This window comes from Myiozetetes cayanensis, unplaced genomic scaffold (assembly GCF_022539395.1).
Source record: "Myiozetetes cayanensis isolate MyiCay16 unplaced genomic scaffold, myiCay2020 scf20-37, whole genome shotgun sequence".
In the NCBI taxonomy this organism is placed as follows: Eukaryota; Metazoa; Chordata; class Aves; order Passeriformes; family Tyrannidae; genus Myiozetetes; species Myiozetetes cayanensis.
This window is the reverse complement of record NW_026087412.1, coordinates 2,694,354-2,714,526: the sequence shown is the minus strand read 5'-3', so window position 1 is coordinate 2,714,526 and position 20,173 is coordinate 2,694,354. Positions and strand designations below refer to the sequence as shown.

The following is a 20,173-nucleotide window of genomic DNA, read 5'->3' as shown; positions in this document are numbered from 1 at the left end:
GAGTAACTCCCTGCATGGCCCCTCGTTACCCCGTGTGGCAAGAAAACGGCGGCTTGCAGAGGCGGGAACCTTTGCACTGGGAGTCGGGAGAAAATGGGGCAATAAAGGGACTGAGTGAGAGGCTGGTTTTGGTACCTTGGGGCCGGGCTCAGGTCTTTTTGTTTCACAGGTTTTGCTGTGGGACAGGGCGAGGAAGCAAAGACAAAACCCACAAGTGTCGTTTTTACAAAGATTTTATTAATTTGTAGAAAAAATAAAACATCAAGTTTCACCCACGGTAGAAACACTTGAAGATTTTTTTGTTCATGTCAGTGACATACAATACCTACATAAAGTGCCTATTTTATTTTGAAAAACCCTTCCTGCTCCCCCCCCCTCCCCAAATCTTGCAAGTCAAACAAGACAAATGTAAACAAGAGTCAGTTTTTTTGGTCCATCGGGGCTGTAACTCTGCAATGTCTTTGCAACACCTTAGGAGTGTCTTCTGCATGTGGTTTGCAGACACAGACGAACACACGACACAGAGCCAGAGTCCGTGCACAGCTTCTCAAGTTGAAGAAAAAACAACAAAAAACAACCCCAAAGCCCCGGGCAGGTGCTGGCAGGCCCTGCCCTCCCTTCTGAGTGCAGTGCCCGAGGCTGGGTGGTTTGGGAGGGAAAGGAACACCAAGGTCTGTGCCCTCCACATGCATCCTCCCACCTGGCCAACAGCAGTTCACCCTTTCCCTGTCCCTCTGCCCAGAGGAGGACGCTGTTCTCAGTGACAGCCCCCTCCTGCCCTCCAAAGCCTCCCCCTTCGCATCCCTCGCTCCCAAAATGCACCCCCGGGGGGGAGAGGTGATGAAAGCGGGAGGAGGGAGGCTGGGGGAGAGGCGACCTCCTCTCTGCCCTGGTGGGCACCTGCCCACCCTCCTGCCTGCCCAAAGTCAGTTCGGAAACGAGCATCATTCCCCCCTCCTTTCCTTCTTTCCTTCCTTCCTTCCCACGGGGAGCAGAGGTTCCTAGCTGATTACACAGCGGTCCTTCTCCTTGCCGTGCCCGCCGCCGATGGCTTTCTCCCGGATGTACATGAGGTCGCTGTGGACGCTGGGCCGCCGGGCGAAGGGGGCCACGATGCCGTACGCCTCCTCCGTGCCGCCCCGGCCCCCCTCTTTCAGCAGCTTTTTGCCTTTCAGAGCCTTCTTGTGCAGGATGTCGCAGTACTGGACCGAGACCTTGCGGTGCAGGTCGGGGCTCATCTCGCTGGGCAGCTTGGCCATGGCGAAGAGCGCCTGGAACATCTGGTCCAGGCTGCTGTTCCTCTTGGCTGAGATCTCGAAGTAGGCGCATTTTTTGGGGTCCCCTCCCACCAGCTGCTCGATCTCCCGGGGTTGCACCTCCCGGTAGAAGTCCCGGTCGCCTTTGTTGCCGCAGATGACCAGGGGCACCTCTATGTTCTCCTTGGTTTTGTTCTTCAGGCACGACTTGGTCTCCAGGATTTGCTGCTTCAGGCGCTGCACCTCCTCAAAGGAGTCCCGGTTGTCCAGGCTGAACACGAGGATGAACACATCTCCTGGGGACAAAGAGGGAACATGAGATGGTTGCAGGGATGGGGACACACAGCCACCCACTGCCTAAGCCATACAGGGACGCTGGGAGGGAAGGACCGGGCAGCACATGGGTCCATCAAGAAGAGCTGCCCGTCCACTGAACACACAAAATCCCATCTCCCTTCTCCCGGGACCAGAAAAACCTCCTGAAACTAGGTGAGAACACCTGAAATCAGGCAGAGGGGCCCCGACAAGTACCTGTGAGGATGGAGAGGCGGCGCATGGCTGGGAAGGGGTGGTTGCCCGACGTGTCGAGGATGTCGAGCTGGTAGACCTCGCCGCGGATGCTGTAGAACTTGCGGTGGAAGTCCTCGATGGTGGGTGTGTACTGCTCCTCGAAGCGGCCGGTGAGGAAGCGGGAGACGATGGCCGTCTTGCCCACCTTGGAGGAGCCCAGGATGACCATGCGGTAGCAGTTCTTGGCGGGGATGCTCAGCTCGGCCTCGCTGGGACACATCTTCTTGATCATCGCTGCCAGTTTCATTGAAGCCGGCGGAAAGTGCAGCTTGCGCCGAGAAGAAGGAGGAAGAGGAGGAAGAGGAGGAGGACGAGGAAGGCGCTGCCTGCCCGGCTGCTCAGCCCCTCTCCCCTCGCAGGAAAGGTCGGTGTGAGCTCTGCACGGCCGCCGCCGCGTTATATGGAGGAGGGAGCGCCCGCCCCTCGGCGCGTCACGGCCCGGGGCGGCGGCGGCTGAGTCAGCGCCCGGCTCCGCGCCCGCCGCCCCCCGCCGCTGCCCGGCCGCGCTCCGGGGCTGCGCACACCCGTCCCGTTCGCACCCCCGGGGCTTGGCAGCCCGGACCCGTTCGCACTCGCCGTGCTTCACAGCCCGGTCCCACTCGGAACCCGGGTGGGACTCCCTGCGCTGCTCAGCCCTGCCCCGTTCGCACCCCGGTTCGCACTCCCGGCGTTTGGCAGCCCCGTTTGCACTCCCGGTGTTGCGCAGCCCGCTCTGGGCTCCCGGTCCCGTTTGCAAACCAACCGCTTTGCATCCCAGCCCGGGCCCCCCGGTGTTTTGTACCCGTCCCGTTCGCAGCCCGGTGCGGGCTCCCGGCGCCCCGCAACCGGCCCGGGGCTCCCGGGGGCTCCGGCACTGGAGTGACCCCGAGCCGCACGGAGCCGGGACGGGGGTTGCAGGAGGTCCCACCCCATTTCCCGCAGTGATTTTGCTCCACTTTACACTTGCCCTGTGCAAGCGCCCGTGAGACCGGAGAAAAGACTCCCCCCGTTCGGTGCGAGCTCCGGTGCGCGGGGCCGGCAGCAGAGGGAAGTTTCGGTCCGGGCGCTGCAGCGCGGGCTGGGGGCAGCGCGGTGCCCCTTTGGCAGAGGTTCTTGGCACGGCGACTTTCCCTTAATCCCGGTCCGGTGCCGGTCCCGGTGCCGGTCCCGGTCGGGGCGCCGAGCGGCGCCGCTGCAGTGCCGGTTCCCCCCGCTAGGGGGAAGGAGAGAGCGCGGCCGGCGGCGCGTGCAGGGCAGGAACGGGGGGAATGGGAATGGGAATGGGAATGGGAATGGGAATGGGAATGGGAATGGGAATGGGAATGTGGCCGCACTGGGAGAGCTGGGAATGGCCAGCCTGGAGGGGAGAACCTTAGAGCCTCTTCCAGGGCCTAAAGAGGCTCCGAGAGAGCCGGAGAGGGTCTTTGGACATGGAGTGAAAGGAAAAGAGGGAATGGCTTCACACTGACAGGGCAGGGGTAGATGGGATATTGGGAAGAAATTCTCCTCTGTGAGGGTGGTGAGGCCCTGGCACAGGTTGCCCAGAGAAGCTGTGGCAGCGTCGAAGCCCAGTGTTTAAGGCCAGGTTGGACAGGGCTTGGAGCAACCTGGTCTAGTGGAAGGTGTCCCTGCCCATCGCGAGGTTTGGAACAAGATGAGCTTTCAGATCCCTTCCAACCCAGACCATTACGTGACTCTGTGATCTATTAGAAAAAAACCCCAAAACTTAGCAAAAGGTGATGCTGTAATAAGGTTTGGGCTGGCAGAAGCCTCACCTACAGCACTGAGAGGGACCTCAGGGACAGCCAGAACACACAGACTGGTGCAGAGCGGTGCATTTCATCAGCTCCACTTGGGAAGTGGCTGGTACTGAGCTCTTCATCTCCATCCCCTTCCCCCCCCGAGTGTAGTGTTACGCTTGGATATTAATTTAAACACTGTGTTCAAAGACTATGCAGGAATTGTGCTCGTCTGTGGGTTGGAAGGGAGCAGGAGATTAAACAGCCCTTTTCAGCCTCATCCCTGCCTGCAGGGAAACATCCTGCCTGGAGGCACAAGGACACTTGGAGGAGAGAAAGTGGGACAGTCTCCCATGTTTAGTAATCTGTGTGCAAGACAGCAAAGAAGTTTAATAGCTGAATACAAAGCCCAAATGTATCACTCCCAAATAACAAAAAAGATCATTTAATTGAAGTGGCTGATGGAAAACAACGGGGGGAATAGGAAGTGCCAACCTCTGGGGGACAGACAAATCGAATCTCTTGATCGGCATTTATTGTTGACCGTGCAACTATTAATAGTGTCAGGAACAGGTAAAAATAGCCTGCTCAAAGCCTGCTCCTGGGCTAACAGGAAGAAAAATCCATTTATTCCTTCTAAGCAGCTCTTTGGGCAGAGCACACCACGAGGCAGATGTGCCCTAGGGTCCCGTGGGCTCGGTGGGGTGGGACCAGAGCCAGGGACCCCCCTGTGAGCAAGGATGGGGTGTCAGGGACCCTGGATGGGTGGAGGAGAGGCGATGGCAGCAGGAGTTCCCAGGGATGAGGATGTGGGCACTGCCTGTGCCACCCCAGAGTCCAGCTCCTCACAGGGTCACGCAGAGCCCAAGCAGAGGAGAATTACATGGCATTAGGCTGAGTCCTCCCAGGATCATCTAGAAACTCATCTCCTGGTAGGAGCAGAGCACACTGGCTTCCAGTGATTGATGATAAAGGATCCACTTTGCTGCGAGGCAAAGCCTTCCCACGGTTATGACTCTCTTAAAAATCACCACCTATTTCTGACCTGACTGCAAATAGCCTGAGCCTTAAGCAGAGGCAGGTAAAAGAGCATTTCCCTCACGGCTGCCAGAGTTTTCCACTGCCATTTGTGGGATGTTTTGCTCCTTGCTTGGTTCAGGAGCATACAGGCTCTTTCATGGAGCAGTTTGGTACAGCCAGGGCCGCAGGCAGGATGCTCTGCATGAACCCCAGCGACACCTTTAAAGGAATCACCTCCAGCATTGATTAATCCCTGTTTTCCTGCTATTTCCCTCCCTATTTGCACCCTCGTGGATTTACCAGCCACCTGCCAAACTGCAAAACCCACCCTGTGCCCGAGAGCAAGTGACTGAGGAAGGGAAATTCCACGAAAGTCACACAAACATCCCAGCGACAGAACATGCGGGTCCCCAGGGCCTGGCTTGGACGAACTGTGCAGCAGCAAAACAGAGCTCACAGCACCAGCCACGGCTAAAATATAGGAAGCAAAATGTTCCAGGAGGCAGGAGCAGCACCAGGGTGCCCAGCACAGGGACAGGCGAGCGGAGGATACTCGGAAAAGGACAATTACATCAGAACATGAGTTTGGTTTCCGAGTGTGCTGTGGAGCCGGGAAGGATCGTCCCCCTGGGGCCGGGCTGGCCTCGGTTCATGGACGGGTCCTGCGGGTCCAAGCGGTGAAACAGCCAAGACTGGAAGGGCTGTTCGTGCCGTTCCCACCCGGCTCACGTAGACCCCGCAACTCTCTGGGGCCACGGAGAGGAGCAAGTCCCACATGAGCTCCTTATCATCACTGTTAAGGTGCTTTGTGTCCTACCAAGGGCTCATTCCTGACGCAGCAGCACGGGGCATTCCCTGGCTCCTGAGAAAGTACACACATGGAACCAAGTCCACTCCCCAGCCCAGCTCCCCAATTCCTGCTTTTTTTCCCCAGCACAGGGACCTGTTCTTCAGACAGGGACCCTCTCCCTGGGGGTGTGCAGCAGGCCAGCATCTGTCTCCTAATCCTGCTCCCAAAGAACCAGCGTGGGCTCTGTGTTTCCCAGCAGCTGCTGGTGGACAGCAGGGTCTTGTGGGACCCCAAATCCTGCTCTTCTGGGATGGGAAGAGGAGTGGATAGACAGAGAAAGAGGGGAGCAGCTGGTTAGGGAAGGGAAGGGAGGCTTTAGCCATAGCTTTTGCTTGTCACCCTGGGGAAAAGCATCTGATTAAATCAAGATGCAGCATCCAGGGTTGCTATTCATTCCCTATATTATTAGCTTGTCTCATTTTATTAAATCTCCTTTAAGGCTTTTCACAAGAAGCACGTAATTCCCAACATATAATTTTTCCCAGATGAGATATGATGCAGAAGTGGGCTGCTCTGTCACTGGGGACTAAGGGGGGTGGCTTTATTTGTTTCCTTCCCCCACCCCCTGCTTCTTTAGCAACACTTTTCATGTCTCTTGATTACTTTTAGCTTTTGGGATTTGATTAACAGAGAATTTGAAAGCCTGAGACATGTCTCAAATCCCCAACTCCTTGAGTCATCCAGGCAAGGGGTGGCAAGATCTCCTTCAGAGACACCATCCCTGTGTCCAGCACGATGCAGCTCTGAGCCAGGAGCACCCTGGAAATCCCCTGCTGCCAGTTTCCATCCCCTCTCATGCCATCCTCTTGCCCACAGTTCACTTGGATGCAGCAGCATCCTGCCAGCATCCAGCATGGACAAAGGTGTCTGCATGTCCTGGATGTGTTCCCAAACTCCGGCACTCTCTGCTCCTTTCCAAAGAGCAGCAGCTTCCCTGGGATTAGAGAGAAATGTCACCTGTAACTGGAGATGGGCAGAAACTGGGCTTGGAATATAAGGCACAGGGGAGAGGGAGGCTCAGTGACCGCAGCGGACACATGGCTGGATTTCAGGAAGGTTCCCATGGAAATAGTGATGGCTGCCAGGGTTGTAGGACACAAATTAAAGCCCAAGAGGAGGCAGGGAGCCGGGCATGCATCACTGGGCTGGAGCTGGCAGAGGGATGGGTAGTGGTGGTGAGGGCTTGGAGCCTGGAGGTGTTTTCTGTCCAGGTCCCACATCAGCTCCTGCAGCTCCGGCTGCGGGTCCAGAGGGGCTGCGGGCGCAGGGCTGGAGGTGTTGGGGGGATTGGGCTGGGCCAGGGTTGAGCTGGTGCCCAAATCGAGGGCCCTCGATGCTCCCAGCCCTGGTGCAGCAGCACAGAACCACAGGCAGAGCCTGGCCCTGACATCTTCCCGGGGCTCTGGCAGCTCTGCAACCTCCTGCGACCCTGGTTGGGAAAGGAGCCGTGCTCCGTAAACAGCTCCTCTCGGAAGAACACGCAACATGGAAAAAGCAGCACATTCCTACCATTTTTGTCTTTGAAACAGGATCCAAGGAGGATGCTGCGCAGCGTGTCCAGCTCACCGGGCTGTCCCGTGGCGGCTGCTGAAGATTAAGGAAAACAGCCTCGTAACTTGTCCTCTGCCTCATGGCGGGGGCTCCGTGCGTAACAGCCCCCCGGGGTGAGGGTGGAGGTGGGCTGGGATGGGCTGGATGGCGTCTTCTCCACGCTGTCCCTGGCAGGGTGATGCCATGGGCAGGGGGACAGTGGGAATGGGGTCCTGCTGGTCTCCTGGCGCTGCAGGAAATTTCAAAGCATCCCCTGGGCACCCATTAGTTGGGAATTGCCTGTATCCCAGATCCCTGAGCAGGAGCCTGCCAGCTCTGCCTATGCAGCTCTGCTCCGGGATCCTGGTTCTGCCCCAGGCATTTTTTTGGGCTCCAGTACTGGAGGTTTCCCATTTGGAAATAGATTCCCACATATGAATAGTTTCCCACCAGGGTGTTCTTCCCATTGCATTTCTATGTGACCATTTAAAGCCTAGATTGTTTTCCCTATAAGAAGGGATCAAAGAGACTGGATATTCCCCTGTAAAGGTAAGTCCTGTTGTGTCCCCATCCACCTTCTCTGGATTAAGGGATTAAGTGCCCAAATGGCTCCTGTACCTCTCATACTCAAGAGCTCATCTTTGCTTTTACAGCAAAAAATCCCAACCACATGCAAAAAAGCCGAGGTTGAGCCTCAGCACTGGGATGGGTGTGAGAGCCCTGAGACCCCCATTTCCTTCCATCTTCCCAAGTAGCAGAAGTGCAGCCTCAGCAAGCAGGAGCCCCGTGGGGACGGCGAACTCCCCATCCTGCCAGTGCCACACGTGCTGCCCCCGATTGCGCCACGTGTTTATTCCCGTGGCTGTTGGCCACCCAAGGGCCCCTGGCCGTCCCTCCCCCGGGGCAAGGCAGCACAGCTTCGCTGGGCAAAAGCAAACACGGGGTTACGGGCGGTCACAGCGGAGGGCGGGGCCTTTGGGAGCGTGTCCCTGGATGCCACCGCCACCAGGGAAAGGACCACAGGATGCGGGCTCCGCCTGCCGAAGTGTTCCTGGGTGAAGCATCCCCTGAGCGCGGAGCTGGCCCCGCGTTGATGGGGACGTTTGGGTCTGTGCAGGTGATCTCCTCATCCACAAAAAAATTGCCACATCCAGTTTCGTGCGTGGAGGAGCCACGCAAGTGACCGTGGGGAGGAAACCTCCAGGAGGGTGGGCACAGCTGCTGTGGGGGCTGTGCAGTGGGACAGGGTGACCTGAGGCAGTGAAGAGCAATGGCCTTGGTGACGCAGCTGTCCCTGCCAGGCAGTTGTGATTTAACCAGTTTCTCCTTTCCTGGTGTTTGCTCTGGAGAAATATCCCAAACTTCAAGGGAAGCGTTATCTGTGGCGTCAGCACACAGCCTCACGTGAGGCGATTCCCAAGGCTGCAAACAACCCCCCTGCCAAACTCCAGTGGGTCCAGCAAGCCCCACACTGGATTTTGAAGCCAGGAAGTTATGAAAATATCTCCATGACCCCATTTCCAGGGGCCTCATTTGGTCCTCGATGCTTCTGCAAGAGCTGGAGGGATGCACCCACCTGGGCCAGCACAGAGCTGAGGCTGCAACTGGCTGGTCCTGAGGGACCCACAGTGCAGATCTCTCCTTTGGAAGCAGCAGGACTCATATTCTGACCTGCAGGCCCTGAGGTCCATCCCTGCATCAATGTAGGATATGTCCCAGCTGCAGCCAGGAAGTGGGGAAACAGCTGTGACACTATCAGTGCTTCACTCTCAGCCTGAAGGTTTCATCCCCTCCCCCTGGAATCTCAAATTCTTAGAAATATTAGGTAATTGGAATCACAATATTTTTCCCCTATAACCAAAGAGAGTCCCCTAATCCCTTGTTGTTAAATACCATAAAACAACATAAGCAATGGTCTGTGTTTCCCTGCCCACAGCCCTGGGGAGCAGCACAGCATCACCTGGGACTGGTCCTGGCCAGGGCCATCCCCTGCCCAAGGGAGAAAGGTGGGCTTGGGCCTCATGATAGGGGCTGGAACATCACCTTCCAGGTCCTCAGATTGCTTTAGGGAAGAGAGCAGATGCCTCTAAAATATCAGACTACCAACTTTATGGCAGCCAGAACCAGTTCTGCAAAGGCAGCGACACATTAATCCGTGCTGGCTGCTGCAGGAAGAGCTACTAAAAGCAGGGATGTGTCTGGCATAACCCCAGAAAAACACTTGTGCAATGCAAAGCCAGCACAGAACAGCTGGGGAGTGGGAAGGGTTGGAAATGGCAGATCAATGGGAAAGGAGTCCGTGAAGCCAGTCCTGGTGCAGCACCAAACCCCCGTGCTTTTGGGATGCTGTGGGCACAGGATGGGAAGCAGCTCCATCAGAGGCATTTATGGTGACAGACACACATTTTAAGAGGCTGATGCTGGCTGGGGAGGGGAATGGCACAACTGAGGGCCCCCCTTGGCCTTGCAGTGGGGACAGGGAAGGGCGCCCATGGTCCCCAGATGGGGAATGGGACAGCACAAATACGGCCCTCGCTGTCTTTTCATTAAGAATAATTCTTCCCGACCAAGCACGTGTCTCTACAGTAAATACTGATTTCACTTATCAACAAATCCAAGTTTATTGACATCAGAGACTTTGAGCCAGGACTGGCAACTCTGACATAAATTGTCTGAATAATGCAATGTGTCCTCTCCTCATTGGTTGCTATGGGTACTGGGCTGGTTTAGGCTCTGTCTATAAACATTAACTGTGAAGGGGATGTGGAAACTTATCTAAAAATAAAATACTATGCCCAAATCTTTAAGAGGAAGGTTGTTGAGATGGCAATAAAAAAAAAAAAATAAATCTATGTGTAATGGTCCTAAAATGATGAAACACAAACACAGCATCCGTGAGCCTGTCCGGAGGAAACGGGAGGCTGGACTGAAAAGAGGCCAACACTTTTTAATTCCTGCTGAGCAATGCCTGGAGGGTGAATTACAACATGCAAAAGCAAAAGGAAATGGAACCGTTTGGTGGAGGTGACACTGAGAAGGGGGAGGACCCTCCGTGGAGGGGACGATGGCGATGCCGAGATGCGGCACCACATCCCGGTGGCCGTGCGGGAGCAGCTCCTCCTCCAACGCCGTTGCTGCTTGTTTGGTCATGTCCAGTTTATTTCTCAAACTGTTCTGGGAATCTGTAAACACGGAGCCTGGGTCTGGAGCATCACTTCTGGAGTCTTTCCGTTCGAGGCAGGATCCAGCACTGGGCAGTTCTGGGACTGGCTGAGGCTGGTGGCAGGGGTGGAGGGGCAGATCTGTACCTGGCTGCTGCAGGGTTTGGAAGGCTGAAGCAGCCCTTTCTCTCCCTCCCACCCACTGTCCCTGCAAGGCAGTGAAAAACAGCTGGAAGGCACTGGGTGCTGGGGAAAGCAGAAGGACCCTCATGTGGCCCACAAGGGAAAAGGAGAGACTGGGTGGATGTGGAGGGGCCAGGGCATTAACAGGGCCAAGGGTGGGATATCTGCAGGGTGCCTCTTCCCCTGGGGCTCCTCCATGCTAGGGTTTCCCCATGGGACAGCTGCCATCCCTCCATCCCCCTTGGGCAGTGGGTTAGCTCATACATTCACATCTCTGTGCTTTTCAGTCACCTTTCTCTGAGTCTTTGCAATAGTGCAGAGACACTGCAGGGCTCTGTGTGGTGGGACACCTCTGCAAGGTGGGAAACTGCAGCTCTGGATGGGGAGGTTCCCTCTCCCAACAAAGAGGGGGTTTGTTGTTGGGTTTGCAGCGTGTTTTGATGTTGTTGAGTTTGCAGCAGTTTCCCCTCTTCCTTCCCCAGCTCTGTTTGAATCCTCAGGGACTCCTGAACCCTCTCCATTGCTTCACCCAAGCTTTTGTCTGCTTCCTGTGGCTCTTTGGCAGCATCTTCACATGATCTTCAGGAACAGCTGGAGCTGGTGCTTCCCCATGCTCAGAGCTCACTTATGAAATAGCCCTCCACTCCAGAGGGAATTGCTTTTTCCCCTGGAGATCTCCAACAATCTCTGGGGGACAAGAGGTCAGGAGGTCCTGCACTGTGTAATTCCCGGGAGAGCATCAGGAGCTGCAGTGACCCGGAGTTGGGGACAGAGACCTGGGGACAGGGACCTCCATCCCCCGTGGGCTGTGGTGAGGAGATGCCACCACGCTCGGGCTGTTCCTCTGATCACTTCCAGTGCTGCAGGGAGCTCGGCCGGCTCATTAAAGGTTTGCTGGGCTAATTAGTAGGATACATCTCAGTAGGAAAACAGGCAAATCTGACAGTGTGGGGACCAGAGAGGCACGAGGTACCCGAGACAGTGATCTGCAAAAGGCAAAGGGACAGGATTCCATGAGGGACCTCAGTGGTGCCACAACATTTCCATCAGAGCTGCAGTTATGGGGCTGCCGAAATCCTCAGCAGTGCCGTGGGGTTGTCCCAGCTCTCCAACCACCAGTGGGCAGATGCACTGGGGTTCCAGGGGTGGCACTGAACCCCAGGGAAAGGAGCCTGGCCAGGAACTTGCTGCTTTTGCAGAAGCCTTTGGCCCCCAAAAGAAGCCTGGGCTGAGTTTTTAGGGTGAGCCCATGTGCAGAAATGCTCCTGGCTCAGACAAGGAGCAGTTGGAGCAGGGAGGCCTGAGGTCACCTAAGGGGTGACCAGGCACACATGCCCTCTCACACCATCCCTGCCCCTCACTGGAGCACCTGCCATGGCCAATACCTGTTGTTTTTTTTTTCTGCCTGATTCAGACTAAGCCTGGAGCTTCAAAGCTTCCCAGCAATTTTCCCTCGCACTGATTCTCAAGTGTATAATCAAAACAATTTGGGGGCTGCTGGTTGGGTGCCAGGAGGCAGACAAAACTGCTGCTGTGAAAAGCCTTCTTGCCTGGGTTTTTGCAGAGGTTTGAAGCTCAAAGGCCTTGAGAAGTGTGGGAAAGGCTCTGGAGGAGCCAGGGAAGGCAGGGCTGGGCAGGGGTGCTCGTAGGTGGGGGAGCCTGAGCCTGGCAAAGCAGCTGAAACTGCTGATCAGCAAACGTACCTGTGGCTACTTGTTCTTCACTCCCTTCTGTTTCTGCCGGTAGATTTCCTCTGTGAAAGGCCTGTAGTTAGGAGGATGGGAATTTGGGGAGAGAGGGGACAGAGACAAAAGAGAGGGGCAAAAGAAGGGAGGAAGAATTAAAATCCAGATTACTGTGCACCCAGAAACTCTGTCCTTCACAGGCTGGCACAGCCTGACTATTCCTGTGCCATGGCAATCCTCGTCTCAGTCTCTCTGGATTGTGGAGCAGCTACAAGCTGTTTCCACCAAGGTCCATCCCTGTGCCGAGTGGGACAAGGCTCAGCACACACTCAGACTCCCCTGAATGCAGACCTGGCCTCTCTGCATCTCCTCCTCCCTTGCAAACACAAAAGACCTTTCACTGCTGAAGCACAACTGCTACTTCTGGGAATTATTCCAGCCTGTTCCATCCTCTGCTGCCGGGCTATTGTGGTGCAAAATATCAGAGAAGCCCATCCAAAGAACTACAAAATGCGAGCACTTCTTGTAGGGACTCTTCAGAGGACACAATGAGCCGTCTCACTGCCTTCCTTATTGTTCTTCTATAGACAAAATCAGGCATCCGAAAGGAAAAAAGATCTCATTCTGATAAAAACAAACCAATGCACAAATGTTCCTAGAACTCAGCAAATAGTTTCAGAGCGGAATCTGCCCATTATCAAAACAACTGAAAAACAATCCTCTGTTTTCCTTCTTCCCTTGCTGAATTAATTGGAAAAAATCATCTCTACTTGTGCAGTTCTCCGAAACCTCGGGAGTTAAAGCTGGTAGAAATAATTAGAAGCTCTCCAGTTCTGCACAGCTACTCACCCCTCGTACAGCATGGCGATTGTGTAGGAAATTGCCACTACAGCTGTCAGCAAAAGGCCAGCTGGGCTGGCGTGCCTGTTTTGAAAGAGAAGGAAAAGATCAGGTAAGTACATGGGCTTATGCAAGACCTGGCTGAGAAAGTGAAATGAGACGCTGGGCTCCGTGAGAGCTCTCGCTCATTAAACAGAAGCAAACAAAAGGGCTGGTGTTTTGGTGGGGTTTTTTTTTGTGCTCAATGTTAACTGTCTTAGACAGATGTTACTTGGCAAAGACTCTTCCCCAGCCTACTTTGGTGACTTATTTTAAGTCTGATCCCTGCACGTCTCTGCTAGAAGAGCTGCTGCTTTGATGCTAAATCCTGAGATTATAGGGATGTTTAAGGACTGAGCAGCTGCTGAAGTATGGCTGTGGCTCCCAGCCCGTGCTCTAAGGGAAATGCCTGATATCCCAGAAGGATGGGCCACCCAGGGTGCAGGGGATTCTTGGCAGAGAGAGCAGCGTATGGCACCCTGGGGATCAAAGCAGCAGCTGAGCCATCGCAGGGGTAGGGATGGAAAGGGATGGGAAGGTCCATGTCTACCCTTTGAAAGGTGCTGGGGTGGGTGCTGCGTCTGGGCTGGGTGCTGGGGGCTTGGTTCACCTCTAAACCCATTTCAAGATGTTTCAGAAACGTGTCCTGTCACCTCCCAAGGCCCAGTGGAGTGGTGTCCCCCAGCAAGATGTCACCAGGCACAGCACAGGGGACCGACGCCACCCACTGCTCTGCACTGTCTGGTTTTGGGCAGAGGTGATCAAGAACTGTGGATGCAATGGAGATGGCTGTGCCTTTTAGCACCGAGGCCAAAGAACTGGGACCAAAATCCCCATCACCTCCTGCTCTGAAGAGAGGTGTCACAGAAACACAAAATCAGAGATGAGCTGTGAGAAGGAGATGAGGTTTAAGGCTCCTTCCAACCCAAACCATTCTGTGACTTGTGCTGCTGGGAAAACATGCCTACAGAGGAGGGACTGAGATACCTAAACCTTGTACTGGAGCCTCTTTCAGGTACCACCTGGCCTCATCACTTCCTGGAGAGGCACCCACAAATCTTCACCCTTTCACTGTTTTCATTTGGCAATAACTTTTTCCCTCATTAGGAAGCTTCGGGCAACTTCTCCTTCTCCCAACCCCCTGCTATTACATGCTTAGTCATGTCTCCTCCTTGATTCCTATCAGAGAGAACAAATTTACATGATTGTTTGTTGACAGCAAGACCTCTAATTGCATCATTTGGCTGCGGCTCCAGCTCTGATTTACACAGCCTGTTGCTGTGAGTTAGAACACTTCCCTACCAGAGGCACACAAAGCTGTCCCTGAACAGCCAATGCTCCATTTGTCTTGCAGGAGAAACGAGGCTGCTGGATGCAGGTGATGAGCAGCATTTGGGTGAACTGTTTCTCTCCTCCTTTTACAAGCTCGACCTACATACTGGGCAAGGACTCATCGTAGCAGCATCGATGATGAATCAGCCAGGAGGGTTTTGAGGTCCTGGTAGGGTTTGTTTTTTTTTTTGGGTAGGAAGTCTGTCCATCCCCAGCCTTGCTGCAGCTCCCCATGGCCAGTGGGTTGTTGCCCCACTTGACGCTTTTAAGGCTGGAATGAAGTCAGAGGGCAGGCTGGTTCATGTGATGTGTTTATAAGACCTTATGGATGAAAATAATCAGTCCTCTGGGCTCTGACACCGTGACGTGGAGTGTGATACATCACCAAGGGAGGGCAAACGTGCTCTGTGTTTTAGGTCTGACCAGAAACAGATGGCAAACACATTCCTCCAGCATCCCTCCCACTACCAAATAGCTGAAACTTTAGCTCTGGCTTCCAAGGGCAGACACCAACAACTTCTGCAAGCTCTGGGACCTAAGGATAGAGCTGGGACTCCCCAAAAAAACCCTCAGCAACTGGAGGGTGTCCAGAGAAGGGAAATGGAGCTAGGGAAGGGTCTGGAGCACCAGGAGTGGCTGAGGGAGCTGGGGGGGCTCAGCCTGGAAAAAAGGAGGCTCAGAGGGGACCTTCTTGCTCTCTACAACTCCCTGACGGGAGGCTGGAGCCAGGTGGAGGTTGGTCTTTGCTCCCATGGAATAAGTGACAAGGGGAAACAGCCTCAAGTTGTGCCAGGGGAGGTTTAGATTGGATGTTAGGAAAAATTTCTTCCCCAAAAGGGTTGGCTAGCCCTGGCACAGGCTGTCCAGGGCAGTGGTGGAGTTACAATCCCTGGAGGGGTTTAAAAGCTGTGTAGATGTGGCACTTGGGGACATGGTTTAGCGGTGAGCATGCCAGTGCTGGATTAACTGTTGGACTCAGTGATCTTAGAATGCTTTTCCAACCCAAACGATTCCATGATTCTGTGAACTGAGATCACAGGGAAGAGAAACAGCCAAAACCACCGCGAGAAGGGTTGTGCTGAGCTTCCCCCAGGCAGGCGGGCGGTGTCTTGGTGCCACTTTGCACAGCTCCAGCCATTTGTTAACAGCAATTATTTGTCATGCCTCGCTGGCCTTAATGGTGGCAGCCTTTTAACGAGAAAAAGGAGGCAATCACTGCTGTCTCGAGCTGCTTAGAGCTGCTTTTGCCCAGAATTGTGGTGGAAGGCCAAACAATGTGCACCTTGAGAGAGAGGGGTGAGAAGGGATTCTGCAACAGAAACAGCTCAGGAGGGTTCCCTGGATTCTGCAAAGGTTCTAGGAGGTAGCTGATGGTTGCTGAACTTAAAACAAATAGAACTCTCCTTCTAATTCCTCCTGGTCTAATTCCTCCTTCTGCTTTGCTGTGGGGGTCGTGGTGTGGTATGGGGGGGTCATCCTGCCCCAGGTCTGTCCCACTCTCCCCAGCAATATCCATGCTTCCATCGTGCTGCTGCCAGCCCTGTGGCCAACTATCCTGCCCACCACTGTCCATAATGAGCTTGCTCTGGCCCTTGTGCACCATTTCCCTGGATTTAAACCCCATCCAGTGCCGTGGCTCTGCCAGGAAGGGTAACAGCCTCATGCAACCAGCCCTGATGGCACTGGGGGGGATTTCAAGTGCAGAACGAAGTGCAACAAGGCTCAGTGGAGACAGGAGAGAAACCATCAGCTTTACTTATTACCAGGGGCTGTACACGTGGCTGAAAAAATAACTAGAAAGTGGCAAAGCACTTCATTTTTTCCACCCAAGTAGAAGAGAGGTGGTCACAGTCAGGAGCACGAGCGCAAAATACCTAGTGATAACAGCCCACAACACTCCACAGGCTCCTGAAGTAACACAGCCGGGTTTTTTTTCTCCTGGGCAAATAAATAAAATGTGATATTAAATGAAAACCACATCAAACTTGTTACACTGAATAGAGCATATTGCTCATTTGTTGCTAAATTACAGCCTATTCATTTCCTCCTAAGCAGGCTATTAAGCTGCGTTGTATCACGGGAGAAGGGTTTCGGAAGTGTTATCACCGTGCAGTGAGGGTGAAGGGTGGCTTGGATTGTTTTGCTTCTTTCGGAGTAATTGCAGGGTCACACTGCTCCCCATATCAATGCCCTGCCCCTGCCGAGTGACACCCTGCATGAATTTGGCCCTGACTGTTGATTTTTCCACGTGCAGAGCCTGCCAAGGAACTCATTCAGCTGCAGAGCATTTTGCTGATGCCTCCTCTCCCCAGCACTTGGCCGCTATTTATTTTTCTACAGCTAAAGCTGCGAGTCTTTTATGACAGCACAAGATTTTCCACGCACAAAAATAGCCAGGAAGCCAGAAGTCAGGGCATGTTGCACTTTCTCCCTGCCATTTAATTGCTGACTGCCATCAAGTGTCCCTCTGGCCCCCGGTGCAGCCTGGCACCTCATAGCTCTGCCAAACACAGACCCCACACTCACCCTACAACAGGAGGTGTTTGTAGGGGCAGGTACTCACATGAGGGACCAGCCCAGGTAGATGGCTGTGCTGCCCCAGTACATGGGGTTATCCAGGACGCTGAAGGGGAAGCTGGTCACTTTTGCCTCCATCAGGATGCCAAAGTAATCACCTAAAGAGCAAACAGAGAGTTTTTGGTTAGTCTCCATGAAACTGGGAGTCACGGTGGGCTTTTGGAACGCCGGCACCCTCCCTGTGCCACAGGGCAACCCTGCCAGGGATGCAGAGCAAAGGGGTTTCTCTGCTGACTTCCAGTCTGAGAAAACAGCAACAAATAAATCGCCTGTTTACTCTATCAGCTCTTCTGGGAATGGCTCTCTGCCTGTGAGGAAGGTTCCTGCATTGCAGGGAGGTTATGGCAGCCACATCCCTCATCAGGAGGCAGCTCTCGAGGTCTTAAATGGTTAATTCTGGCTTTCTCATTTGAAAACTGCCCGTTGGATGCCACTCGACGAGGCAGTAAGTGCATAGGATCAAACCCATTTAATGGGAAAATAAGCCCAGCGCCCTGTAATGGTGTTTGGAGAGGTTATAATCACGACAGCCACCGCCAAATGCCCTCATCCAGTGCCACCCTCATCTCGCAGTTCAGAGAATTTCTCAGAATTTCAGAAAATAGCAGCTCTGCCTACAAAACACTCAATTATCGGCACGATGATGATGATGATAATAGGTGATTGTCATCTGTAATGAGGAAAGCTTTCAGAACTGTCAGAATCCAACCAGCTTCCCATCCACCTCGGAGCAATCCTTCCACCCTCCCGAAAGGAGCTTGGAAAAGGAATGACAGCAAGGAGATGTGCAGCTCGTGAGCGGCATTTCAGGGGGGGGTAAAGGGCCAGGATGCAGATCTTTGGTTGGTGTTGGTCTTACAAGTGAGACCACAAACACCACTACATCTACAAGTGCTTTAAATCCCTCCGAGGATGATGATTCCACCACTGCCCTTGGGGTAGGCTGTGCCAGGGCTGGACAGCCCTTTTGGTCCACTGGTTCCACGTCCAGTGTAACAACTCCCTGTTCCTCGTCCACTGCACAAGCCAAGCACTGATCCGTGAGGAGCAGTGCCGGTCCATCAGCCCAGGGCACTGCCACCACCCCAGGCTGTTCCCAGCTTTGCTGCCAGCCTGTTCCCTGACCTTGGGCAAGTCTCCCCCGTCCCTCCCGGTGCTATTGTGCACTGATCATAATATCAGTCTTTCTTAGAGCACAGAGGGGGGTGAGGATTAATGTATGGTGAGAAAGTGCTCGCAAATCTAGATGAAAGGCATTACAGGAGAGCAAACTATTCAAGGTTATTATTATTACCTGGATCGCAGTGTAATTTCTTTGACCTCACATGGTGCTAAAACATTTATTTCTAAGGATAAACAGCCCCTGCCCAATTACACAATGCTTCTGGGCTTTAACTACAGGCCACTAAGTGAGATAATTGCCTCGTATTCATACTATATGTTCTCACAGTTACTTGGCAATACATCTCTGAGATTGTTCTGGTAGAAAGAACACATCACCCCCTGCCACAGCCCATTTCTGTGCTTTTTTATGTGTCAAAATGCTTCATTATCCTCTGCCCGCCCTTGCCTTTGGGCTGAGCACCTCGCTCCCCAAATGGCACTGGCACTGGGGAGGTTCACACAAAGCCCTGGGTCCATGGGGCTGGCAGGGGCTTCTCTGTGCCCAGCACTGGTGGGGACCCTCTGGGCAGGCTCCCCACAGGCAGGAGCACACAGGCAGTTTTTCCAATGTAATCTCTGCCTCTAAATCTGCACAGTTCAATGATCATGACCACCAGAGAGGTGGTTTATATGTTTTTATGTTCACAGGAAAGGACTGTGCGTTGCTTTGCACAGCATCAGCCTGGGCATCTCCTGAGCCTCCATTAAGCTCCCAAACCAGGAATCAGCTTCTTGTCAAGCTGAGGAACTTCGGCAGCTAATTTGAGTTATTTTTTTTTTGCTGGAGATCTGTATAACCATCTCACTGCACTTGGGATCACAGCAGTAAAAAGTCATTTGGTGCATTCTACAAGGTCCCTCACAGTCTCTAGAGCCTGACCTGGGCTGAAAACCCACCTCTGCTTCACTCTGGAGAGCCATCAGCTTCTCCAAGCCCAGTAACAGGCTTTGGTCAAGTCAGATTGACTTGAACTCTTGGTCAGTGCTGGAAAGAATAGCACTGGGGTACAAGACAGATGGGCTCAGGCAGGCAGAGCCAACCCTCTGTGCCCTGGGGCCTCAGGATTTCCAAGTCCTTGTCACTGGTTTTTTTTGGGAAACAGGGCAAACAGCGAGGTGGAGGGTGCCAAAGTGATGCCCAAATCCCAGCAAGGGCATGGCACAGACACAGGGCACCAGGAAATGGATCTGCCAGGTAGAGAGGCTGCATCCAGCTGTTGCAAACAGAGGCTGGGGCTGGTGCTGCTGCTTGGGAGATGGGGTGGCACAGCAAGGCTTGCTGGAGAAGGGTGACTCACGCGGCTCCCACTGCACCGTTTAGCCCACACTTCAGAGACAAAGTGTTCTGCAGCTGCTCCAAAGCTCAAATGTGCTGTAAAGAGGGAATCTAACAGGTAGCCCTGATGTGGTCTCCGTGCCTTCCCTGGTTCAGCCCTTGCTGCTGCAGGAAAACTGGAAGAGTAAGGGTCAAATCCTGCTCTTTTGAAGTGCTCGTGTGTCAGAGGTTCTCTCAGAACTTCTCTTGTGCTCAGATATCAATAGTGAGAAGAAGCTGGATGCCCCTTCTTGCCAAAGCAGTGCAGCCCTTTGCTACCTGCAGTCCTTGCTCCTCCCGCAGCGCCAGTGCAGCCCTAAAATCCTGCATGCAGGAGGGTGTTAGAAGTACAATCCCAAGTGAGTCCTGAGCAAGAGAATATCCTGCAAACCCCTTGTCTTCCCCATGGCTGGCTAAGAAACCACACTGAGGGGCATTCTCCATTCAGAGTTTGCTGACTTGGACTCATGGACTCAACAGAGAAGCCGTTACTGGTCCGCGGATGGATGTTCCGTGGGGCTCCAGCTGGGCCATGCCTCGGTGCTGCAGAGTCCCAGGCCAGCCTGGCTGCACTAGCGCGTGGTCTGGTGAAGTCCCCACCCTGCCTGAGCTCTGCCCTGTTGTCTGTCATGCACTGCTGGCAGAGGGAGCTGGTCCCTGCTGCCTCATGCAAGGCTTGGCCTCAGCCCGGGACACTCCGGGGAGAGCTTTCCTGGCAGAGTGGATGGAGCAGAAATGCCCCATGTGGACAACTAACACCCACCACCTCACTCTGGGGGACACAGAGCCAGGGGACAGGGCCCCTCTCAGCGCTTACGCTGAGCCTGAGTCACTTGTTTGCTTTTTCCCTGTGGTTCAAGTCCAGTGGATCCTCCTGGTCGGATGAATCAGGCTTTACGTAAACAACTCCAGACCTGGCTGAACTTCAGGAGT

The 20,173-nt window shown here is 54.1% G+C and overlaps 2 protein-coding genes across 3 annotated transcripts in view; both read right to left on the bottom strand.

The window, feature by feature from the left end:
* Nucleotides 1-215: 215 nt before the first annotated feature.
* On the bottom strand, nucleotides 216-2,192 carry RASD1 (ras related dexamethasone induced 1). The gene is made up of 2 exons (XM_050317816.1): nucleotides 1,788-2,192; nucleotides 216-1,552 (listed from the first exon to the last, which is right to left on the bottom strand). Exons 1-2 carry the CDS (start codon nucleotides 2,071-2,073, stop codon nucleotides 1,002-1,004), a joined length of 837 nt encoding a protein of 278 aa, XP_050173773.1. The 5' UTR covers nucleotides 2,074-2,192; the 3' UTR covers nucleotides 216-1,001.
* A 7,679-nt stretch (nucleotides 2,193-9,871) lies between these two features.
* The window catches only part of PEMT (phosphatidylethanolamine N-methyltransferase), a 41,181-nt gene continuing 30,879 nt past the window's right edge, over nucleotides 9,872-20,173 (bottom strand). For both annotated transcript variants that reach the window (XM_050317363.1, XM_050317362.1), the window contains exons 5-8: nucleotides 16,748-16,859; nucleotides 12,823-12,897; nucleotides 11,992-12,052; nucleotides 9,872-11,274 (exon numbers count right to left, since the gene is read on the bottom strand). In XM_050317363.1, the coding sequence (XP_050173320.1) occupies nucleotides 11,998-12,052; nucleotides 12,823-12,897; nucleotides 16,748-16,859 (242 nt within the window). In that variant the 3' untranslated portion in view covers nucleotides 9,872-11,274; nucleotides 11,992-11,997. The remainder of the gene's footprint in view (nucleotides 11,275-11,991; nucleotides 12,053-12,822; nucleotides 12,898-16,747; nucleotides 16,860-20,173) is intronic.